The sequence below is a fragment of the Gallus gallus genome, chromosome 17, assembly GCF_016699485.2.
Source record: "Gallus gallus isolate bGalGal1 chromosome 17, bGalGal1.mat.broiler.GRCg7b, whole genome shotgun sequence".
NCBI classification, from domain to species: Eukaryota; Metazoa; Chordata; class Aves; order Galliformes; family Phasianidae; genus Gallus; species Gallus gallus.
The window spans coordinates 5,779,083-5,803,872 of NC_052548.1; the positions used below are offsets into that span (position 1 = coordinate 5,779,083).

Here is a 24,790-nt window from a genome sequence, read left to right on the forward strand (position 1 = left end):
TCTGAGGCGGTTCGCGCCGCCCTGGGGTCACCTTCACGTTTCTGCCGCAAAGCACGAAGGCAGCGCGCTGCCTCTCCTCGTCCTTGGCCCGCTAGCAGCCGTCCGTCACCCGCCCTGCGGGAATCCGAGCGCCTGCGAACCGTTTCGTCCCCTGGTGTCACTGAGACAGAAATAACGCGCCATGAACGCGTTGCGTTAGGCAGCTCAAAGCTCTGTCGTTAAATGGGTATTGGGGGCGAAGAAGAAAGAGGTTACGTTCCCATTGCACACCGCGGGAGGCTGCCCGCCTTTCTTTCGGACTGAGGCGCTGCGGCACCGGACCTCCTCCGCTCACCGCCCCTCAGCGCGGCCGCCATTTTGGGGCGTGGAGCCGCGGCGGCCGCCCCGCCCCCCTGCACCTCCCGCCCCCGTGCCCGCAAGATGGCCGCTGCCGGCAGGGCCTGGCGGGTCGCGGCGCTGCTGCCGCCCTGGCGGCTGCGGGCCCCGTGCCGTTCTTTGGGCAGCGCGGCGCGGGGTGCTGCTGCCGGCGGCAGCCGCTTGTTGCTGGGCGCTGCTTTCGCGCTGGGCGGCGGTGCCGGTCTCTGCCTGGCGGCGCGGCAGCGCCTGAGGGAGCACTCGGCCGCGGAGGTAACGCGGCGCCGGGCCCGGCGGGAGAAGGGGCGGCTGGGGAGGCGCGGGGCGGATTCTTTCCGTTTCCGTGGAGCACGCGGCTGTTGGTGGCCCGTTTTCGATCGGGAAAGGGCTTAAAATGATGTGAAAGAAGTCCCAGCCGCGTTTCCCTGGAGGAGCTGTAAGAAATGGCTGTCAGAAAGCCGGGGCTCGCTGGGGGTGTGGAGCGTGGCCTGTCGGAGAGCTGCTGCTGTGTTTCCACGCCCGCTGAGGGCCGCGCAGCTAAATGCATTGCAAATAAGAAGCAAACCGAGAGGACTGCGACGTTTTATAATGTATGACCCACCGCTAGCACGTGTCGGGCTGCTGGAGCCAGGCAGGGAACGCCTCTGGGGCGATGCTTCACTGTCTGCGCTGCCCCCGTTCCTCCCTCGGTTAACCCCAGGGGTCTGAATGTCTGAACGCTTCGTGTTCCGGGAGGTGTCGGCTCTGAGCCTCTGCCATCGGTTGAGGTACAGCACTGCTTCCCCTCACTGCACTTACCGACCGCAAAGCCTCTTCCTGCGCTCCCCACCCCGAGGGTTCCACAGAGGTTATAGAACACCGAACTCTGTGTAGAGGGGTCTGCTGTCTGCATCTCACTTCTTTTTTCTTTTTGGCTGCGAATAGGAATAGGAGTTTCCAGCGGGTTGAGCAGATGCAGTCATTGGTCCTGTGAGGTGAATGTGATATTGTTTGAAGAAAGCTGCTTTGAACTGAGATGCGCTGATGGTCAGGTGTTGGAACTCAGTGACTATCAGTTCTTAACAAAAATAAGTGTGAAATAAAGATAACGTTTATACTTTTCAGTAGAACATAAAATCTTTTGGTCTTTTTTTCTTCCCCAGCTGCCTGCAGGGAACCTGCAGCTCACCCTCTACCAGTATAAAACCTGTCCTTTCTGCAGTAAAGTCCGAGCTTTTCTGGATTATCATGGGCTGCCCTATGAAATAGTGGAAGTAAACCCAATAATGAGGAAGGAGATCAAATTCTCCTCCTACAGAAAGGTGCCCATCCTGCTAGCTGATGCTGGAAGCCCTCTGGTAAGTGGGGATCTTTGACTGGGAAATTCATATCTCTGGCTTTTCACACACTGTGTAATCTTAAAATCATATTATACTCTTTTAAGGCTAAGATTTGTTCCTTGTGTTGTATCCTCTGCCATGGCCTTGTAAGAGGTGTTTTCAGTCTTTCTATCTACGCATGCTGTTTTATGTAGTGACTCTGTAGTCCAGTGATTATCTGGATTCTCTCAGCCCTTATGCAGGACATGCATTTCATGCCAGAGATAAGAGTCTGCTTATACTCTCTGGGAAGAGATCACTCATGATTCAACTCTGTGGCTTTTCAATATCAGCATTGCTTTTTCTGCTTTGCTGCTGCAAACTGCTTAAATCCAAAACCTAATAGCATGGCCTGTGGACCTGTCCCTCAAGTCCTCTGTTATCAGAATGGAAGACAGATTTGAAACATCTGTGGGAACTGTTGAGCCACGGCCTGAGCCACTGATTTGAGCACCTTGGGAAGGGACCTGGTCAGCCCTGAGAGCACAGCTGAAGGCAGTTCAGCTGTGTGACCAGAAGGGGTGGAGCCTGGCTGCACCTCTCTTAGACCTCATTTAAGGGCTGACTGCCACTGGGCAAGGATCTTTTCCTGGAGATCCCTTTTTGCTGAAACTTTTCCCTGTGAACCTGGAATCTTCTCATATTGGTGAGCAATCTTCTTCCCTTCCTTTTTAGCACCTTTCTATTGTGCTGGTCCTTCTGTCGTCGCACCTTTGCTGTAATGCCTTTCCCATCCTATTGATCTGTCCAGTTGCTACCAAAGAATACTCTAAAGTGCTTGCAGAAGAGATCTCTGCGTAGGGCTGCCTGTGGAAATATGTGAGGGAAAAAGGGACTGCAGCACTAATTTAGAAACCTCAGCATACGGGGGGAAAGATTAAGAACTTCCTTTTCAATATCACCGATTTCTGAAAGTTGGTTTTGATTCTGTTTTTCAGCAGTTGAATGACTCTTCGGTGATCATCAGTGCAATAAAGACCTATCTCATTTCCAAGTAAGAAAACAAAACGATGGAAGAAGAGCTGAATGTGACTGGCCCTGTGAATCTCACCTGTGAGATTTTCTTTGCATAAAAACTGCCCAAGCATGTGCTAGGGTTAGTCCTGGAACTAAGCTTACATTTAGCCATAACGTCCAGAGTGAAAACAAATTCCTATAGCTGTGGCCTGTCCTTCGGATCCACTTGAGAAACGTAGGAAGGTTTATGCCTGCAAAAACATCCTGTCTGACGCAGAAAAATAAGATACACTAATAATAGTTATTTGAGAGCAGCTGCTCCAAAGTCTTATCAAAATTTATTTCAGATAAAATCTGGAACCCCATGCACTTAGACTAATATGTTTTAAAGTATGTGTCTGTCAATATGTTCTTTGCTCTTGCTCAATTTTGTAGCAGTCTGATCGGGTGCTAACTGTATTCCTGTCCACAGGAGGAATAGCCTAGAAGAAATTGTGTCCTTTTACCCTCCCATGAAAACGGTTACTGAGCAAGGCAAGGAGGTACTTGAGTATGGGAATAAATACTGGCTCATGCTGGATGAGAAGGAGACAAAGCGAGTCTATCCTGTCAAAGAAGTGAGAGTGTAAGTGCTCTTAAATTTGTGGGTCCTTCAAGTAGTGTCAAGCCTGCTCCAGATATCCTCATGGGTAGTGTGTATTTTAAATCCTGTGGGTGCTGGCAACGCCTGCCGTGCTCTCTTGGTGTCTAAAACCTGGGTAGTTAGTGTGGCTTTGTGTGCTGTACCCAATGCTAATGGGTGACTTAGTTCCCTCTCTTGTGGTCATATCAGCCTTCAGTTGCATCCAGTTTCTTTCTTGGCCTCTATGTCACAGAGAAATGACCAAGGATGTACTTGCTGCTTTAGTTCTCAGGGGGAGGAGAAGCTAGTGCTCTATCTTCAGTCTTAATTACAGATGGAGATGGGAGGAGCCTTGCTGAAGATAATGCTCCTGAGTGCATTTCAGAGAGGTCATCAAAGCACGTGTTTAGGTAGGGGTTTTGACACAGTTGTCCTTGGTAAAACCTCTGGCTAACGTCACTGTGATTCTCTCTGCCTCCTCTAGCCCTGCTTTCCCTACCTTACTCACTGACAAGTCTCTTTCAATACCTGCAGGGAAGAAATGCAGTGGAGAAAATGGGCAGATGATTGGCTTGTTCACCTCATCTCCCCCAACGTTTACCGCACCCCCAAGGAGGCCTTGGCGTCCTTTGATTACATTGTCCGTGAGGGGAAGTTTGGCACTGTGGAAGGCTTCTTTGCCAAGTACATGGGGGCCATTGCCATGTTCTTCATTAGCAAGAGACTGAAGAAACGGTTGGTACCACTGAGCACCAAGTGCACAGTCATAACTCCTTAATGGCCATAGCTATGAACTCCAGAGCTTAAAGAGCAGAACCTCAGTTTGAAAGCAAACCATGTAATGCAATGTGAGTAACAGCTATGTTTCTCTCACTGGAGGTACTGAACTCCTCATCTGCTCTTTACTCACTAGCTGTCCCCTTCACCTTAAAATACCTTCCTGATTCCCCAACAAAGACCAGCCCAAAAGATGAGAGATGATGAAAGGTTAAAGAACCAAACCTGTGTTTTCAGTCTAGTTCTTTTCTTTGTTTAGGCATCACCTTCGAGATGATGTCCGAGAAGACTTGTACGAAGCAGTTGATAAGTGGGTAAAAGCCATTGGCAAAAACAGGCTGTTCATGGGTGGAAGCCAACCAAACCTTGCTGACTTGGTAAGTGGTTAATAAGTGGTTCATTCTTGTTTCTATGGTTACGTATATTGCAAATTACCCAGTTGTTCATCCATGTGAAATGGTGAATATTAACATAGGCAGAGAAGGTGTTTTACATGAGCTACGGGCATGCAGAACGCTTTCGGTAAAGTAGGACAGTATTTGCTTTCCTTCAGCAAAATGTTCTCCAAAAAGAACCTGCAGTACTCATCTGCAGGTGGATGTTACAGATTGTGTGGAAGCATGAGAAAAGCAGTTTGCAAACCAGAACAACTGCTCTGGATAGTGAGCGCTGGCGAGCAGAGCCTCACACCTGCACAGGCTTTATTACACTTGGTGCTGAGGAGGTGTTCTTTGCAGGCAGCAGTGTGGAGCAGAGCGTGATTCCTTCCCTGGAATGCAAGGGAAATATTTTCCACCAGGGCTTGATACTGAGATGGCTTAAATTCTGCTCTACAACTGCATATAGATTCTATCCTTTTCTTAACTATTTCCTTAAAGAAAAGGAACGTGTGTTCATGCTACCTTTCTGCCTGTTCAATCTTCCTTGCTAATCAGAGTTGTGGAGCATGCTGTGGGCAGGTAAAGAGCCTTGCTTTCTGGGCTGTGGAGGCACTCTCATTGATACCCTAAGCCATTCTCCACCACTCACTTTCTCCGTGTTGTTCTAATCTTCGTCCTCTGGCACAGGCAGTGTACGGAGTGCTCCGGGTCATGGAGGGGCTGGAAGCCTTTGACGACATGATGGTCCACACCAAGGTTCAGCCCTGGTACCAGCGCATGGAAGAAGCCATTCAAAAGGCTGCAGCCTGATGTCAACTGCAGCCTCCTTCCTGAAGTACTTGCATGGGGGGAAAAAAACTTAAGAAGGAATGGCGTTTTATTTTTCAAGGAGTTGAACGGACTGATCACACCTCATGAACTGACATGCAGGCACAGAGACTGTCCTGTTTAGAGCCCTGAGTTTCTGCAAGCAGAGGGATCCTGCAGTGCATAAGCGTAAATGAGATATTTAGAAGGATGGGAACAGGTAAAAGAAAGGTGTTTGGGGCACTGCTGGAAGGAAGAAGCTCGGACTGAACTGAAGAAGCACTGAGCAGACCTCTAGGTGAGAGCCATGCTCAGAGCACGTTACTGTAAGAGCAAGCTGCTTTCTTGGCTAGGGAGCGTTACAGCCAGATCTGGTCTGATAGGTGAGCAGCTTTTGCTTCAAGCTGTCTTCCTCCATTCATCCACACATCTGTTTTGCTGACTGAGACACTGGACTCTAGATTTTAACGAAGAGTTTTTCTGCAGTAGAATCTCGTGAGCCCGGTGCTGGGGGAGCTGGGAAAGGTCCTTTCCTCTGCCGGGACGTGCTGTGCTGACGGGCTGTGAGCTTTACTCTGCCATGGGAACGGTTCTTAAGGCGATCCTGTACGGTGTGCGAGGATAAAGGCTTCTGTGACAGTGATACGTGTGAGCTCCTCCCTGCGGCGCCCAGACATCGCGCCCTGCACAGGCACCGCTAATGCCAAGCGCTTATTTTGCATGAAGTCTCTCAGGAACGCCCCCGAAAATCAGTTTGTTTTGAGGGAGGGGGAGAAAAGAAAGGGTTAGGAGGGTTTGGTGCGTGGGGAGATCTCTGGGTGCTGCTGTTGTGTGCTGCTGCACCCGCTGAGGTGGGAGCGGTGGGGGCGGGGCGGGGCGGGCGGCGTTTCCCTGAGGGAAGGCTGGGAGGAGGCTGCTCGTTACCTCAGGCAGCAGAGGCTGTCTGTAACTGCACCCCGCGCTCTGAGGGGGGCTCTGTGGGTGTGAGAGCCGGTATTGGGACGGTTCTGGCTTGTTTTTTTTTTCCTTAAATGCACGGATTTTAGAGGGGAATGAGTGATTTCAGTTCTGCTTTGACGCAGAGGAGTGAACGAACGTTCGCGGTACGGCGGCAGCTTTGGTGCTCTTCTTGTCAATTTGCTCAAGCCGTTCTGCGCTGAGAACGGCGCTGTAGTGCCCGGAGGACGGAGTTCGGCGGGCAGCGTGGGCCGTTGGCGTGGTTTTATTTCCAAGACGGCGAACGCGGCGCCGAACCGAACCCCTTCCGAGCGCTCCGAACGGGGCTCTGTGCGCCTCGCGTCGCCATGGCGACGGGGCCCGTTGTGGGCGGCGCGGCGCGGCGCGGGGGCGGCGCGCGGCTGCCGAGGAGGGTTTGAACCGCCCAATGGGAGAAGCGCGGGCGGCGGCGGCGCGGCGGCCCCGGAAGTGCTGCTGCATCTCCTGCCCGTGGTGCGGCCCCTATGGCTGCGGCACCCCCCGCCGCATCGCCGCCGCCGGCGAAGACCACCTGAGGCGGCCCCGGCTGTGGAACGCGCTCGGCACCTCGCGGTGAGGAGGAGGAGGGGGAGGAGAGGCCGTCGGGCGGCTCTCGGAACGTGACGGGGAGCGGCCGAGGGGAGCTCGGCCCTTCTGCCCTCAGCGCGGAGCCCGGCGGGTCCCGCAGTGCGGGTTCGCTGCGCGACGCCTCGCGGTGACGTTGGTTTAACACAGCTGTTCTCACGCACGGCCCCGGTGAGGGTGTAGCGCTGACCGCTTGGCGCTTCTCATTCCGAAACGACCCGGCGATCCATTGGGATTAACCGTCCGTCCTTCCCCGAGCCGTAGCACATCGATCTCCGCCGGCGTTCCTCGCCCCGCAGTTTTTGGCCGCCCTCCGGTGCTGTCCGTGGCGTTCAGCTCACGGTTACACGGCGGCAGCGGCACAGCTGGAGGTGTAGGGGCGCAGCGGGGCGCCTTCCGGCCGTCCGAGCGGCTCTTGCCCTAAGCCGGGTCGGGCAGGCCGTGGCTTCGTGCCGAGGTATTTCCTTACCGGTGTGCTGTGGTGGTACTCATCAAAACCCGACGTTTGCCATAACCGATGCAGTCACACTGCTTTCGTTCAGGGCAGGGTATTACACCGTCCTTGGCAAACTGGCACGTTAATCGCAGGTCATCTGAATTCTGTTCTAGCGGCGGTACGGAGCGAAATAACACCTTAAGTAACACTTGTACCACATCCCCCTGTGCAGCAAACTTGGAGGCAGTGTTTCCATAGGGTTAGCAGCGAAGCCCTTTGTGCTGCAGCGCCAAGAGCTCTGAACCAACCGGGCACAGCAGTCCCCACTCATTTCTCCCAGTCCCATCCAGGCAAGCAGCTCACGCTGCTCCCAGTTCAGGTCTGTGGATGGGACTGGTTGGCCGCCAGTATGTATGTTGTTTGCTGGGCTGTGCAGCACCCAGGACTCGTGCTGCAGGCTTTTCTTTCAGCTTTTCTGAAAATGGTGAAGGGTTGCTGTTACAGCTGTCTGGGTGAGGCCCTCTCGTGTCATTCTAGAGAATGGTTTTTCAGTGTTTAAACCAACTCCCAGTACATAAGGAATGACAGTCCCAGCTGTTTCCTCATCCTGCACTTGTCAGAGGAAGCAATGGCACGCTGACTTGTTTGAGTTCATACATCTGACGTATCTGAGTCTGCGTGTTGCCTTTGTTTGAAAGGAAGAGAATGTTCTGAAATGGGCACCGTTCCCCATCAGTTGGCCGTGATGGTCCTTATGGGTCCCTTCCAACTTGGGATGTCCTATGATTGTGTTGTTTCTGCATCAGGTTTCCCTCATCCATCGAAAATGAAATGACATCAGTATCTGCACAGAGCACAGTGTCAAGAGGAGGAAAAAGCCTTAAAATAACTGTAAGTAATTATAGCTGAGCTGACAGAACTCTGCTGTTGGATTTTTTCTAAGCTTTACAGTTGCGTTGTACTGAAGAATCGTTACCTCAAGGGCAGATTCATACTGACACTGATTTCTTTAGCCTCGTCTCTGGGCTTTGCTGTGCTAGGCAATTGGTGTGTGAATTTTTACATGCATGCATCACAGAGGGAAAATCTGAAGAAGGATCCAGAGGCTTTTCAGCATTGGTTTAACTTCAAGAATTTGAAGTTAAGCACATGTGAAAGAACTTACAGTTTCAGGGCTATAGGGTGGAATGATCTGTTTGTTTCCTGTTGCTTTTTCTAAACTAAGCTGCTAAATTAATGCTCCTTTCCTCTTCCTCTATGAAATTTCTGTTCAAAATCTGATGGCGTTGGTTACTGAAATCCTTGATTTGCTCAATTGTTCTGAGGCTTTGCACACCAGTGACTCTTGCAGGCACCCTCTATTGATACAACTGTGTTTGTTCACAAAAAATATTAGCAGCAGAGAAATGCTTTGTGTTAATAGCTTTACAGCATAATAGCATGCACTTCAGAATGGCAGATGCTATTGAAAGACAGTACGTGCTTTGACCAAAACTGGCCACTGTTGCTCTCTGGCACGGAGGGAAATGTTGTTATTTCCAGTTTCCTTATTCACAGGTTTCCTTTCATTGTATTCTCCTTTCCCGTCTGCGGGAGAAGAGCCATGAAGAACCGTTCCTCATCTCCCCCTTTGCACGTCCATGTGGATGAAAACACCCCTGTCCATGTCCATATTAAAAAGGGTCAGAAAACCACACCTGCAAAATGCCAGGTAGGAGTGTGCAGCTGGGTGTTTGTGAGGGCTGCAGGGAGGAGGCAGTCCTGGAAGCACCACGGAATCTTTGAGGTCTGTTTTACCATAGTATTAGAACTGAGACCTGTTGCCTTTTTAACTACATGCTTAGCCACTGGTGAATTTTCAGTGACGTGTTTTCTGTGTTTAAGATGATCTAATTATGCTACAGAATATATGGCTTGTTTTCATGTTTGATTAAATGACTGGGGCTGGACTCAATCATCTCTAGAGGTCCCTTCCAGCCCCTACAATTCTGTGATTATGAGAACTGTTGCTTTCAGTGAGATGCAGCTTGGGGGATTTTTTCCTCTTATGTCGTGGATTTGTATTCTCATACTGTTATTTCTTTAGCTTTGTCCCTGTTTTTGAAGGAAGAGTTTGGGGTAAGGAAATAACTGAATGTTCCGTGTTCTGTCTCGATTGTATTAAAATTCACACGTTTAGAAGAAGAGGGACTGGATTCAGACCATCTTCTGGCATTAAGCACCTTGTCAATCTGCAGAGCTGCACAGCAGAGAAGGATCTCTTCATACCCTTGTCAGCAGTAGATAGAAGGCAATACTGAAACTGTGTTGTAGCTGTCTTGCATCCTTTTGAGGTTGGATGGTTATGTAAAGCTTTTCTCTACTGGTACTGGAAGTTGCTAGCTCATTCTTGTGTCTGCAGACATGCTGGTACCAATTCTCCATTAATTTTCTCTTTCTTGCTAATGGCAAATCAGGGTCTGACAGTGAAGTCACTGCCTCCTATTAATTAATTCCCCGTAGGGTACTTTAGAATGGCTTTTCTTCCTCATCAGATATTGAAGTTGTGCAAACACACTTTGACTTTTCATCTTTTAGAGCACCTCCAATTTAAGGCAAGTAAATGTGGATGTACTTTTGACTCTAAAACAAGGAAAATGCTTCAGGGGCTTTTCACAACCCATCACACTGTGTGATGCTTTTTCCTCTCGTAGTGTTGTCAGCTGATACAGCTGCTGTACTGTGAGATTCATCTGGAACAGAGAAGAAATCTACTGGGTTGTTCCCTCTGCACCCAAATGGGTTACATCAGTGTTCTTTGCATATCTCCCTTCAGAGGAGACTTCCTTCCCCATACCCTGTGCCCATATCTTCCTGCTGGCTGAGTAAGGCTTTCATCACATCACAGTTGTGATTATTTCAGTCATACAACAATCTTTACATGATAAGCAGCAAGAACACATCAGCTGAACGTGCAATAACCTTTCCTTCTGGCTAGTGTTAGCCTCTCTGGTGGTTCACCTGATCTCATGTACCATGTATAACACTGACTTTTTTTCTGTGTGTGAATGATCTTCCATTTCTTTTTGCAGCCATAAAAATTGTAAATAGTTCTTAGAAGATCTTAGCGATCTTATTTTCTCTGTTTCTTTTTTAGCAAAAGCACAAACAGAAAATGAAAGGGAATACTGTGAACGTGCGCCGAGCAGTCCAGGTGAAAACAAAGGCCCCCTGGATGCCCCCAGGAAAAACATCTGTCCTTGATTCCACCTACAAATGGGAGGTAGGACTGCTTCTGCTCCCTCAAGCAAGCTTTAGCTGAGGTTGAGGAGAGTGGTTGTGTAGAATCAGGCTGGAGGGAGCTGGGCTGATAGGAAAGAAGGGCACTGTCACTTACAATCCATTTGGAGTGTTTCTTGTATGTCTCTTTCATTTTTAAATATAGAAAAATAAGAAATTCATTAACAGCTGATGTCCATCTCGTGTGTTTCCATCTCTAGCATGCAAATTTACTTGTTAGTTCCTGCTGTGTTTAACATTGATGCAGTCTGACCTGGAATTTTGTGTGCGGTTCTGGGCTCTACAATTTAAAAAGGATTTTGAGATATTTGAGTGCTCCCAGGGGAGGGCAACAAAGCTGGCTGAAGGGCTGGGAGGTATGGGAGGGCATACAGCTATAAGAGCACTGCGTGTGTTAGATCTGATGGAAAGGACATTGAGAGTGACCTCATCCCACTTCACAGCTGCAGCAACTGTGTGGTGTTTGTATTGTTTTCTCGCTGACTGCTCCTCAGCTTCAGCTTTTGAATTCCTGGCTCTTCCGGGATGAGAATTTGAGTTTTCTTTTTCTCTTTTTTTTTCTCTTTTATTCTTTCTGCATTTTTGAACACGTGGAAATAAGAGCTGTTTACGTTCTGCTTTTCCTCCCTAGTCTCATTGCAGTGAAGTGACGCGGTCTCTAGTTTTGGTAGTTAGGTTTAGAACACAATTTATACCTTTGTATGTGAAAATAAGATGCTATTTATTGTTTTTCACTAGGGACCAACTCACCGCCTGGAAATTACACCTCCAGAGTCCGAAAAGATGATGTCAGTATTGCGCCTGAGTGATCTCTCTACAGATGAGGAAGATGCAGTTTGCTGCAAAATGAATGAATACGAAAGGAAGATAGATAGCCTGATGAATGTGGTGGGAACACTAAAGAATGAGGTGAGGGAACCAAGTAAAGACCTGCTGGTTCTGGCTTTGTAGCTGATTATTTGGCAAGAGGAGACAAGAGCCTCGATGAAGTGGAAAACTGCTCAGCCTGTTGCTTGTTTTGCTTAAAGAAATCAGTCTGAGCTGTTCAGAAAATCAGAACTAATTTACTGAAAAATTCATTATGCCCTACTATGAAAATCCTTTAAGCCGTGTCAGTTCCATAAGGTATCCCCGAGCTTTAGTTTCCAGATCATCTTTCTTCAATCCAAGCCCAAAATCTGGGAAGTTGCCATTCCAGAAGGTGAAAAGCACAGTTTGGTGATGTTCTATTCTTGAAGAATCCACTTATTGCTCAAAATAGTTTCTCTGATTCTCCTCTAAAATTCACAGACCAGTGATATTGTTTCTTCCAGCTTAAGAGCATCATTATGTGCTTGACATCATTTAAAAGATGGATAGGAGAGGCTTCCAGATTTCATTAGATGCTTGGAGAGAGAGGAAAGGGCAACTATTTATTTCCTCTGAGGGTCGCAGAGATTGTATTCTTACTTAATTTATGCAAAACTAAATGAAGTTCAAAACAGTAAATGAGAATAGAATGAGTGTATTTTTATACTAAGCCTTTTCTATTTTATTTGTGCTACAAAAAGTTAAAGAAGTTACTTGCATAATTGTAAGAACAAAATTCTGTTCTGATAATGAGTGGATTGAATCTAAACGTTTGGTGGCATCGTTTAAGTAAATCCGTGCTGTAAGATCACTTTCCTTTTGTTAGCTGCAATTCTGTGCAAGCGGGGGAATCTCAGGTGACCTTTTCTGCTGCATAAACAAACAAACCTGGTGCACCAATTCAACCTCCCTCCATATTCTCTCTTCTTGTGCATTTTCAGCTGTTTGTGCTCCCAACTGCCTGGTGGGATGCATGGGGAGCAGCGGTCAACTTCTGGTTTGTCTTAAATTCTATTTAAATATCTTTTTCAGGCTAAGTTACAGAAACAGGAGCAAAGGCAGCAAATGACAAAACGTCTGCTTGAGGAGCAGAAAGAAGAGCTGAATGAGGTCACACAGGAGCTGGCAGAATCAGAACATGAGAACACGCTGCTCAGGCGCAATATTGAACGCATGAGGGAAGAGAAAGATCTGACTATGTAAGAAAGCACCAATTCGCCATTGTGATTAGTGGAATTTACAGGACGCCTTACTGCTGGTGTTATTTGAGGATGTAGTTTGTACCCTCGGTTGTGGTGCTGCTGAAGAGCTGATGGTTTGGGGTTTTTATCATCTGCTACAAAGGGGAATTCAGATGGCAGTAGCTGTAGAGAAGGGTTCTAGCATGGTCATGGGAATGGAAAAAGTCCTGCTCTGTTGGGAAGCTGAAAGAGGTTGGCTTGGGTAGCCTGCTGTGGGGTCACCATAGCTTTGCAGATAATATTTTGAACATCGAGATGTTATTTGGTTTGTGAATGTGTTGATACAACAACAAATAAATGTGAAGCTGAAAACTAGAGGAGAATTTCTGACCTTTGTGAAGAATCACTGAGGCAGAAGTGAGAGCCCATGAGAGGGCCTGGATTGTGGTTTTTTTCTTAGTGATCCCTGAAGATCTCTGATGTTCTTGTAGGTGTCTGAAGAATTAGGGAAGTTTACCTCCATTGGGGCATCTGTGTTTGGAGATTTTTCTTTTTCTTTTTCTTGAAAACATCACCAGATTGTCAATAGTATGGATTCCTTCTACCAACAATGTGACTACTGCTGAGATCACAGCCTCTAGCTAAAAACTTGGAGCTGTATGCGTTAGTGTTTCATGTTGAGCCACTTGAAGTCTTATCTCCAGTAATGCTTAAGGTCCCAGGAAATGCCCGGCATTGTATTTTGGCCTTAGTAGTGTGTGCAAGCTTTGGTAGAAGCTAAATTTGTCCCCACTAAATTATAGTTTCATAGTTGTGATCCTAGCAAGCTCTTGGAGCCGACATATTGTCTTCTGTAAGGACAACTTCTGCAGTGAGAGAAGGTGAACTTAGGTAGCTTTTATCCCGTGTTCAGTGTTTTATTTCTCTTGTTTTAACCCAAATAACTGTATATTCATACTGTCTGGTACAGCTGTCAAAGTTTCACATTCCTCTGATGGCTGAATTCTCATTGCAGGCTACAGAAAAAGTACTTGCAGCATGAGAAGGAGTGCCTGCTGTCCAAGCTGAGTGAGGCAGAGAGGGATGGAGCAGCAGCAGCCAGAGAGATTCATGCCCTGAAAAGTACAATTGAGAGACTCAGCGTTGTAGGTGTTGGCTTTTTTGTTCTTGCCTTTGCTGCATTGTTCTGTTTTATGGCTCTCTTAAAAAAATATTGTTGCAGTTGCTGATCCAGAGAAATGTAAGAAGTTGAGGGATTTAACTTGCTGAAGGTGTTTGCTAAATCTCTTTGGAAATTGAGTATTTATTTGCAGCATCCAGTCACCTTCTGTCCATATGGCACTGACTATGGCAATACCCATGCATTTATCAGCTTCACACTTTAGTTCCAGGGTTTGCATGTGAACAATACCTTTGTTTTTTCACTCCTAGGAGAAACACATGAGCAGCTCGGACATTAACATGCTGACAAGACAGAAGGAGCTGCTGCTACAGAAACTGAGCACTTTTGAAGAAACCAATCGTACACTCCGGGAACTTCTCAGAGAACAGCACGAAAGGGAGGTGAGCAGTGCTGAGTGCTTCAACTTGGATGAGTACTGAAGGCAATATCATATAATGGACTGAAAATGGAACTTGAGTTTGAGAGCTGTGGCTCTTTATCCCAGTGCTGCCTTTGACCATTGTCACAAAGGCTGGTTTTGTTTATTCCTACCTACTTCACTAAAATAAGACTGACTTTTCTGCTGTAGGGATGTCACAGCATCTAAGCCTTTGGCTGCATTAAAAAGTATAGGCACTGTGTTGTTGATCTTCTCATCTGGCAATTACTATTCTTCCTGTAGTATGGCAGAACTGGGAAAGCTTTTTGAGACAGGTTATGATATGTGAAGTACTGAGCAAACTGTACGCTTGGTATCTTCTGGTAATTGCTACCCCAACAATGGGGAGACCTGTTGAGTTCTGCGGTTCCATCTTAAAAGTCTGTAAAAAGCAGGCATTTTAGTTAACAGCTTTTCTCACATATTTATTTTGCAGAGGGATGTTCAGAAGATACTGGAGAAGCAGGGTGTGCTGATGAAAATGTTGGCTGACTCAGATGCAGAGAAGTTGGTAAGCAAACCAGAATATCTTATTCTGCAGAAGACAGAGGATTGCAAGCTCTTTGTGTTCAGCCTTCTGGTCTTACTCTAATGCCTTTTAGAAAAGTATTCTTGTGTCTGTGGTTGTCAGAGCCCCTCTCATTAACAGCCTGCATTACAAAGTGAATCAATTTTCAGAGCCTTTCAAATATGGAGCCTAGATTGGGGATACCACAGCTGAGACCTACATACAAGGACACCATTATGATTTGCAGCATTCTGCTATGAGGAACAGTTTGGGATATTTAAGTGTGTCCTTATCACATTCAGTTCAAGCACGAGTGATTCTGCTTGCCTTTTTCTTTGTGCTGGATGTACAAAGCAAGAATGATACTACATACTTCTTTAAAAAGGTATCTCTGGAGGTGGCAAAGAAAAAATGCCTACTACAAAAATACCCTGACAGCTGGGATATCAGCCTTCAGTTTGGCTATCGCCTTATTGTTTCTGTAGGTTTATCATGTTATCCTTAGTGATAGCAAAGCATAAAGAGGGTAAGCTTTCTGTTCCTGCTTCTGTAACTAAATGTGTGAATGGGCTGGCACCATTTTTTTTCCCCCATATCCTTATCTGTAAGCTGAGAAAAGTGTTCTTACATTGCCAGAAATGATGACATTTGCTGTGAGACATGGGCAGTGTCCTTTGTCTGTATAGTCTTACAAGTATGCAGACCTATCAAGTCCTGGTTCCTGATTGGGTGTTCTGTGCCCTTTTAAGCAATTGCGTGTTTCCCTATTGCTTTCTGTTTGAGGAGACAGCAGACATTTTCTGAAGCTAAGGATGGTGTTGCTGTGGATACAGACAAAGTTGTGGATCTGATGGTCCCTGGAGGGAGGCAATTACACCTGTTTCCCTCCACCTGCTAACCTGAATGTGTTTGGTACTTAAAATCTGAGCGGTGTTTGTTTTCCAGCAACTTCAGATGAGGCTTCAGGATAAAGAAAAAGAGATCAACAATCTTGCTGTTCAGATACAGGAAGAAAAGGTAGCTTCCTTATCCTGTTTTCCCCTTCTTGCTCCACCTTCACAAATAGTCCAAAATATGGGTTTGTCCTTGCAGACAATTACTTGATAAGGAATCAGATGACTGGCTTGTTTATAAACATATTGTTTATATATATATATATTTATATTTATAAAAATAGACAGCTTCCTGTTCCCACACAGCTGTGGACTCAATATTCTGCTGAGAAAACATCCATCACCAAGATTAATAGGGAGTATTCTCTCCTTGTTTGGGCCTGTTGTTGAATTACCTTTCTGTTTAAGGTCTTGTGGGTTCCTGATTTCAAATTCACACTTTGCTCCTCTGTTTAAGAATGAAAAGGCAAGTGTAGTGGATGAGATGTGGAGGATGTTTTTCGCTTAAACAAACCTTCCAGGCCAGTCGTTTACATCTGACATAAAATAAATGGTTGTTTATTTGTTGCCCATTTTGCTGGAAAAAGAGGAGCTGTGAAGGTCCATCTGAGGAAGCTGGAGATGGCTGGAGACAGTACCAGATTTCTTCACCAAATGGCCACATACTGTGAAGTGTTCCTTCTCACTGGCTTCCTGAAGAAAAATGCGTGTGACTTGTTTGCATTTGATTTAGGAACAGGCAAGGACAGCGAGTGAGCTCTCAAAATCCTTGGAATCTGTGAGAGGCCATTTACAAGCACAGCTACGACATAAGGAAGCTGAGAACAACCGTCTGACGACGCAGATCCGGGTATGTTTTCAGTGCTGCACGTGTGTGTGCAAGTAGTTGACAAGAGTATTTCGTTTTGTTAAGCTCTACAGCTGCATAAAGTAACAGCATTATGTGTAAGTATTTCAGTTAATGAAAAGAATGTTCTTGGGTAGATCAGAAGGCTCAGACCCATACTTCCCTTGGTTAGGGTGGAAATCAGGATTCTGGAGGGCAGTTTGTGGAAGAGGAAATGAAGACTTTTTCAGGAAATATACAAATAGGAATAAGGAGAGAGAGAAGTTTGGTTCTGAAGTAGCAAGAGGCCATTAGAGTTATGGCCCTTTAACTTAGAGTGAGATTGGCCTCATTTCATTGGAGCTTAAAGGATGTTTGAGAGTCAGCTTTTAATTCTGATATGTGAAATCTTTTGCATCGAGGTGGAATACTGGAAATAATTTCTGTGTTTTAAGCCATTCTAGAAACCAGATAGGTAACAAAAACTCTCTTGAAGGGCTTCTTAATTTTGGCATCTTCAAACTAGTTTTTCTCCTATGTTATTATTTTGTAACTTGCAGTGAAATAATATGCATAGCTCGAGTAGGCTGTAGCTTTTTGTTTACAAGCAGACAACGTTGCTGGAATGCATTGGGATTAAATGTATAGCTTTGCAGTCTTTCAGCTTTCTATATCCATGTATCCATGTGGACACAAATGATTTTTTCACTTAGACACATCAGCACCAATTCTGTGTTAGGGCAGGATTAAGTAGCAGGTACCCCCAGGCTGAAGGTGTGAGGTTACATGCCAATCTTCCTCCAGTGTTTCTAGGAAATTAGTTGCTGCTTTAGGTATGTAGGTATAAGGACGTAATTCCCTGTGGTGTGTTTCCTCCCCCCGCTGCAGAATCTGGAGCGCAGTGAGGCTCAGCATAAGGCAGAGGTGGAATGTATCAAGGACCAACTGAAAGAACTGAGGCAGAAGGCAGACCGTGATAAAGATGCCCTGAAGAGAGCCCTCCGTGCACAGAAGGAGCGGGCAGAGCGGAGTGAGGAGTGTGCAGGGCAGCTGGCTGTACAGCTGGCAGAAAAGGTACCGATGATACACAGGGAGAGGCCTCATTTCAGGTTGTGCCTCTAAACCTTTGGCTTCTGGAAGCAGCCCTGGGGAGAACCTCTGCTTTCAACTAATGAGGTTTATTTTTGTCTCAGCGCCTTGGCCCATTTGCGCTAAGTTTAGAACAAATCCAGTTTTCTCTGCTGTCACAAAACTAGCAGGTCTGATTTTTTTCACCTTGTTCTTCAGAACTGTCTGAGGATTGACAGAAGCCATGAAGATAAAGACTTGTGGTTTTGGCTGAGAGCTCTGAATGAAGTGGGTTGTTAACCACAAACTTAGAGCAGGGAAATACGAAGGCTTTAAAATGCACTGGAATTTCCTATTGAAAATTGACTGAAGGGTATCAAGGAGACATAGAAAAGTCAGATGGTCAGAAGGGAACGTGGATTTTATGCTACTTGATCTTTTCCTTGTTTTTAGAATACTGGAGACCAGAGCCAGTACCAAAATTTTACCCATGCTTTATATTTCTGGTAATTTATTTGCTGTCTTCAAAGAGGATTCTCCTTTCCGTGCTGATATGTTTATTTTCTAACAGCAGTGTTGCTGAAGACCTCTCTGTGAAGACTCAGGCAAAACAAAAATAAATGCTTTGATATTTTTAAATCTTAATGAAGTCTCTGCACGTGTGATGCTTAATCATATCAGCATCTGCATGCTGTCTAGATATCCCACATTGAGTCCAGTAATGTTTTTGTCCTTTGTGTTTCCTTTTGACAGGACAGTTACGTTGCAGAGGCGCTTTCTACCCTGGAGTCTTGGAGGAGTCGCTACAACAAAGTAGTGAAGGATAAGAGCGACCTTGAGTTGGAGATGGTTACAGTGAACAGGTTAAAACAAGATCAGTATGGAGAGAGTAACATGAGTGTGAATGAGTTCGTAGTTCAAGGGTGATTTAATTGAATGCAGTGATTAAAATCATTTGAGTTGTCAGTAAACATCCAAGCAAAACCAGCCCTGTCAGTGGGGTAGCAGAGTTTGGAGGGATCAAGACATAACGATGTGGCTTCTGTTGCTGACTTGCCACAGCAGAGGTGGGCTGTAAGGGTTTGCTCAAGCTTAAATCTCTCTGATCCTTTGCCCTTTCCAATGTTTTTAAATAATGAGGGATTTCTTTCTTTTGAGATGTTTGAGATCCTTGAATGAAAGGGATTCGCTCATGGCAGTTTTGACATGATAGTAAATAAATGTGTATCACTGCAGTACGGTTGTTGCTGCAGGAAAAAAAATACGTATGGATATGAGATAAGTATCTCTTTATGTGTGTATCTTGGAGGCAATGCATTTGAGTTCCAGGGGGACAACTCAGGTTGGTTTTCAGTGAGCAAAGAAGATTGAGGTAGCTGACCAGAATGTGGTAGATATGTATGTGTGAATAAAGCAGGAGGATGAAGAAGTAGTGAAAAGCCATGTCTCTGAAGCTAATATTGAAGAATTAGGAGTCTTATTCTTTCTTGTCATTTAAGGGTTAATTTTCTTTCTGCATGGCAGCCGTATTGCAGATTTGCTTGAACAGCAGGCAACCCTGGAGGACAAGATGCGAGAGGACAGAGATGCCTTGATGGATAAATTGCATCAACAAACTACAGAGACCACTTCTTTCAGAATGGAGAATGAAAGACTAAAGGTCAGTGACTCGGAGCTGAAAGGCTGCACAAAGAAGAAGAAATATGTAATGAGTTTCTTGGCCTCTGACAACTGAGGTGAATTGCCCTGTTGCTGTTGCTTAGTTTCAAACTAGTTTCAACGCATCCTGACTATGATGGGGAAAGCTTGCTAGGGAAGTTTTGCTAATTTACACTGACAGTTTTGTTTATTTATTTATTTGTTTTCCAATCTAGACAGCGTTAGGCAGCTAAAGTAACAGTTACATTCACGCACTCAGCAGAAGATGCTTTTTGTTCCAGGCTAGTGTGGTCCCAATGGAGGAAAAGCTGAACCAGGCGCACGTGGAAGTACAGCAGCTCAAGAGCTCTGTCAGGAATTATGAAGACTTGATTGAAACCTACAAGTCACAGGTGGGCACCTTTGGGATTCCTTCCTCACACGGATGTGCTTTCTCTTGTTACCGTTGTGGTTTATTCTGTCATGTGTTAACCCTTCCATTGCTCTTGGAGATTCCTGTGGTTTTGGTTCTTTTGGCATTCAGACTGCCATGTGCTTTAATGCTAAAGTGTGGGAGGATTCCCTTCCTCAGTATCTGCTGATAACTTTACCATTAGCAGAGATCCTGATTAATGGAGAGGTAAAAAAAGACAAAGACAAACCCAACACAGGCCTGAATTATTTTTCTTTTCCTTACTCCTTTTCAAAAGATAAAGGAAAATGGGGAGATGCTGTTCTTCACCTTCTTCACCTTTCAGTGTGATGAGCACTGTGGGCGGGGAGGGAGAGGAGTGGATTTTGGATGTTTTGGTATTTAGGAGCATTAAGTAAAAGGGGTGAATATGTGGCAGAAAACCCAAATGATGTGGGCAGGAGCAGCAAAAAGTGAATTTCCATTCCAGGTTTAGCCTGGAGTGATAGGATGGCAAGAAACTTGTTGCTGATTCTGGAGCAGTTTTAGCTACTCCAAAATGCAGCACATGTGTTGAAAACTATATATAACAGGAAAAATGTATTTGTTTTTTGTATGCCCAGGTGTTGAAGACCCGCATGGAAGCAGCTGATGTGGCAGCAAAACTGGAGAAGTGTGATAATGAGAAGAAGGCTCTTAAGGACGAAATGAACAAGGAGCTTGAACTGGTACTGATTCCTCCAAGAGCTGATATGTTGTAGACATTCATTGCCTTTTTTAGCTTTTCTCAGGCCTTGTTCATTCTGCAAAAGTCATTGCAGATTTAACAACTTCTGGACTATATAATGTCCTTTAAAGATGTTTAGATTGTGTAGTGCATTTTTTTTTGCTGCAGAAATAGTGGCTTAGAACTGTACCATTGTCTGCTGTGAACAGCTGTCCTTGCAAAACAGCTTGTGCTTCTAGTAAAGTTGAAGCCTACGATCCATGGATATCAAATCATAAGGGGGTAGAAGACCTTAATTACACTTTGAACTCCAATACTTGACAAATATCCACAGTGTCACCATGGTGCAAATTAATGAAGCTTTCAAAGGAGTGCTGTCGGGACTAAAAAGTTTCTAAACATTTGAAAATTGCCTATTGCCTTCATTAGGCCCGCAAGCAGTTCCAGAGCCAGCTTGCCGAGTTGGAAAAGCTGCCTGAGATCCTGAGGATCACAGAGACACAGTTGGCAGAATGTCAGGACCAGCTTCAGAGCTATGAGAAGAAGAACATGGACCTGTCTGTCATGATTGCAGATCTTCGTCAGCGGGTAAGGGACTGGCAGAGGGCTCCTGCAACGCAGCATCTCTGAGTCTGAGACCAAGATGAATTTCTAATCCCAGGAAGGTTCAAACTGCTCCGTCTCTGTTCTTGTCTCTTGTTGAAAAGATTAAACGTGCACTGCAAAATAAAGGTGTGTGCCATGTCTTTGTGCAAGAAGCTAGCAGCATAGCTACCAGCGTTCCTTACTGTTTGAAAGGTTTCTGATCCCTTGGTGCAGAACCATAATGGGACCTGAACAGCAGCAGTGACAACACTTGCAGATGTCAACGCTCCCTTCTGTTACTTCCATCATCTTGTTGGCTTTCCCTCCTGTGGTCTTCTGCTTATAATGCTGTCCCAACCTTGTTTTCTCACCTTCATCTCAGGTTGTTTTCCCAGTGCCTGTTTTATGTTCCCAGGAGCACTGTGTAGGTGTCTGAGGACAATTGTAGACAGGCAGGACGTCTCCAGTCGTGCCTCAGGATGCAGCAAATAATCTTATAGTCTTGACAGCTTTACTCTGCTTGGCTTGGAATGGTAAACCTTCCTCGTGTTTAAGTCTGTGGTGTCTCTGTGGGCTCCTGTCAGGTATGTGGCTGTTCTTACTGTGTGTGCTTTGCTGTACTTAGAGGTGTCTGCTCTGCATGCAAGCTTTTACCAACCTGGCTTTCCCTTTGAAGTATTGAAGAACTGTCTCACACCTATCTAAGCATTATCTGGAAGCTCCAACAAAATGGATGCTTTGTGTGCTCAGTGCTTTGCCTTTTATCCACTGTTCCTTTTCCAGGACTCTCCAGAAATAGGAATTGAACATTTCCTTCTGGAGAGCGTTTTAGGTGGTTGGTCGTGTGTGTGTGTAGTGACTGTTCTGTAAAGTAACTAATGGCTGTAATTTTTAGATTGAGCTCCAGGGGGACAAAATGGAGATGACAAGAGAGAGGTATCAGTCTGCCCAGGAGGAGAAAAAGCAGCTCACCTTGAAGGCGGAGGAGCTAGAAAGGTTAGAAATATTAGGCTCTCTTATTCTATTAACTTTTCCTTTCCATACTCTATTGTGTTGTTTTTCATGGAATTGGAATATCTTCAGTCTTGTTTGAATGCCCCACTTGCCTCCAGGATTCTGCACACTTGCTTTATCTCACAGGGATCTCTGATCAGTAACTGTCCATGAGAGAGGGAGTTGTAGGTTCTTGCAGCACACTTGACAGATGCTGTTAGGAAGGACTGTGCCTATACAGCAGATAGCAGCTCCTTGTCCAGTCTAGCCAGACAGATCTGAGGTTACTGAATATTAGAGGTTTTTATCCATGTTTATCAGTTCTCGTCAGTGACAACATCTGGAGAAAGGTGTGTGTGTGAATACTCAGTGTCCCTCAATCTTGGAAATTCTGATTAGAGAAATTAAGAAGTGCTTATTAGGGCACAGAGTCACCTTCCAGGCTAGCCAAGACTTGACAAAAAGGTAGTCTGAAACACTCTCCATTTAAAATGAATAGGTTTTCTTGTCTTGACCTAGAAAACTAGAAACCACGAGCACCCAGAACATAGAGTTCCTCCAGGTCATAGCAAAGCGTGAGGAGTCGATCCATCAGTGCCAGCTGCGCTTAGAAGAGAAGACCCGGGAGTGCAGCTCCTTGGCTCGGCAGCTGGAAATGGCCATTGAGGATGCCAAACGACAAGTAAGGGTTTTCTTGTTTGTTGATTTTCCTGCAGCTACCCAGAGTGTAAAATGGAAATGCCTCCCCAGCTTATGACACGATTGTTTGCAACAGAAGTAAGAAAAGCCCTGTGCTGACCTACTGCTTATGTACAGGAATCTGTCCAAGTAAACGTGCAGGGGGTTTGTGGGCAGTAAGGTAGGGAAGAATCAGCCTTCCACAGACACCTCTCTGACAAGGCTGTTTTTCTGTTGTTAAATGCAGGTCGAACAAACTCGAGAACGAGCAACATCCAGAGAGAGGGCAGCCCAGTCCAAGGTGCTGGACTTGGAGACCCAGCTGAGTAGGACGAAGACAGAGCTGAACCAACTGCGTCGGAACAAAGAGGACGTGAGTGATTTGTGAGGAGTGCCCTCACTGTGCTGGCAGCAGTCTGTCCATAGACAGAGGTCCCTGCAAAAGACATTTAGAACTTGTTCTAAGCTGAAGTGTGTGTAAGGAAGCAATCAGGCTTATGTTCAAATGGGATTTGCGTTGGGTGGTGTCAGAGATACTGTGATCCTAGAAGTGAGACTCCTATATTGTGTGTCTGTGCTGCTCGTTTACATTCTTTTTCCTTGGAATTGGATTGGCTCATGAATTGGGTTAGGTTGGCTTTCAGAGATGTATGTTTAATTCCACACAGGTATAGCTAATCAGTTTAAAAAGGCCAAACAATTAGCTGCGTTGTCTCCTGTTATTTAATGCCGGGTTGCTGAATGATGTTGGGAATGAGCAGAACAAACAGTAAAGGCTACAGCAGCGTCTGTGGCAACACCATCTACTGTGCTAATCCCTGCTGGATGTGGGGATTTCTTGGAACAGCTGAAGAAGTGAGCAGGGTGAGCGCTGCTGTCCCTCAGCTCTGTGCTTTGTTACAGGCAGAGCGCCGCTATGAGAGCCGCCTGCAGGACTTAAAGGATCGGCTGGAGCAGTCGGAGAGCACAAATCGCAGCATGCAGAACTACGTCCAGTTCCTCAAATCTTCCTATGCCAATGTGTTTGCAGACAGTGCCTTGCTGGGCTCTCCTGGCCGCTCTCGTTCTTCTCCGTGAGGGCAGTGCTTGCTCTGCACCTCTGCTTTTAAGCACAAAATGAGCCCTATGTCAAAGCCATACGGTGTTTAGGAAATGGGTTGAAAATGGAGAAGTGTCAGGGTCACTTAAGGGAGGAGTGTTTTCCTTGCAGCAGGGGATGGTGGAATGATGGAGGCACGCAATCTCAGCATGCAGAGCATTAGCAGTGCTGGTTTGCAGATGGAGGCCGGCGTTACTCTGTAAGCTGTGCCCCAAAACCAGCTGGCTTTGCATAAAGTGGCAAAGTCCCTTTTCATCCTATGAGCTCTGGATGGTTTCAGCTCTTTAAACCCAGCAGTGGTTTTAGTTGTGTTAATGTTTGTGGGAGCTGTTTTCCATGCTTCGTTTTCTCTTTTTTTTTCCCCCCTGTTTTCTGTACTGGGGTTGATCGTGTGCTATTCCTCACTGTTGCTATCATTTCATGTGCTGGTGGTGCTGTGGATGGTGGGAGAGAAGTGCACCCACCTCTCAGGGAAGCGTGAAGCTGAAAAGAAGGGACAGGCCTGGGGCTTCATGCTTACAGGAGATGATCTCCTGAACCACTGTGCTGTTTGTAAGCAGTTTTATACCAGAAATAATGATTTAGTTGTGTTTGTTTTTTAACTTTGACTCTCGTGTGCTCTGTGATCCTCGCTTGTTTCGGCGTGATGCTCATTTTGCTTTACCCCTCACCCCAATGCTGTTCTCCTGAGCCTGAACAGCCCCAGCACAGCGCCCCCAAACCATCTGTGTTCAAAAGGAAGGCTGCAGCTCAGCCTCGGCCGGGTCTCACTGTGAATGCTGTATGAATTCAGTGTATGCACGGAATACCCATCGGCTCAAAGCCCGTTGGAGAGCAGCTGCTGCTCAGTGCCTTCATCAACCCCACCTGTGTGTCCTGCAGCTCTGTGCCGCCCCTCCGCTCCTTCCTTATGGCTCCTTATGGGGACGAAGCAAACATCGCTGTTATTTCGTAACACTTTTGTATCCCGTTGCTGCGGCCCCCGGCACCGTTTGCCATGCAGGTTTTCTACGATAATCATTATGGGAGAGTTCTGTAATTTTGTGTGCAACTTTTTACAAAAAATAAATCCTAAAGGTGCTATAGTAAAAAAAAAATTAAATAAAGTAAACTGAATTTTAATTGGTTATAGTGGAGCGTTTGCCTTCATCGTGCTTCCCAAAGGCTTCTGGGCTTTACTGGGGGGGCATGGAGAGAAAAAG

General features: G+C 46.1%; 2 protein-coding genes across 5 annotated transcripts; both read left to right on the top strand.

Moving 5' to 3' along the window:
* Positions 1–409: 409 nt before the first annotated feature.
* Positions 410–5,898, top strand: PTGES2 (prostaglandin E synthase 2). Its single transcript, XM_415498.8, has 7 exons — positions 410–627; positions 1,497–1,691; positions 2,651–2,706; positions 3,142–3,294; positions 3,826–4,026; positions 4,328–4,445; positions 5,136–5,898. The coding sequence occupies exons 1-7, from the start codon at positions 421–423 to the stop codon at positions 5,256–5,258; spliced, it is 1,053 nt and encodes a 350-aa protein (XP_415498.1). The 5' UTR covers positions 410–420; the 3' UTR covers positions 5,259–5,898.
* Positions 5,899–6,634: 736 nt separating this feature from the next.
* On the top strand, positions 6,635–24,710 carry ODF2 (outer dense fiber of sperm tails 2). 4 transcript variants are annotated; one of them, XM_046901785.1, is made up of 21 exons: positions 6,653–6,803; positions 8,058–8,142; positions 8,851–8,962; positions 10,388–10,513; positions 11,269–11,439; positions 12,412–12,578; positions 13,576–13,705; positions 13,992–14,123; positions 14,598–14,672; positions 15,615–15,686; positions 16,296–16,412; positions 17,277–17,462; positions 18,210–18,319; positions 18,981–19,116; positions 19,397–19,507; positions 20,130–20,234; positions 20,663–20,821; positions 21,714–21,814; positions 22,331–22,493; positions 22,737–22,862; positions 23,393–24,710. In XM_046901785.1, the coding sequence occupies exons 3-21, from the start codon at positions 8,855–8,857 to the stop codon at positions 23,564–23,566; spliced, it is 2,469 nt and encodes an 822-aa protein (XP_046757741.1). In that variant the 5' UTR covers positions 6,653–6,803; positions 8,058–8,142; positions 8,851–8,854; the 3' UTR covers positions 23,567–24,710. The 4 variants fall into 4 exon arrangements, with proteins under 4 accessions (XP_015134975.2, XP_015134976.2, XP_046757741.1 ...); NM_001012799.2 differs by having other exon boundaries at positions 6,663–6,803; positions 8,809–8,962; positions 23,393–24,685; XM_015279489.4 differs by lacking the exon at positions 8,851–8,962 and having other exon boundaries at positions 6,635–6,803.
* The last annotated feature ends 80 nt before the right edge of the window (positions 24,711–24,790 follow it).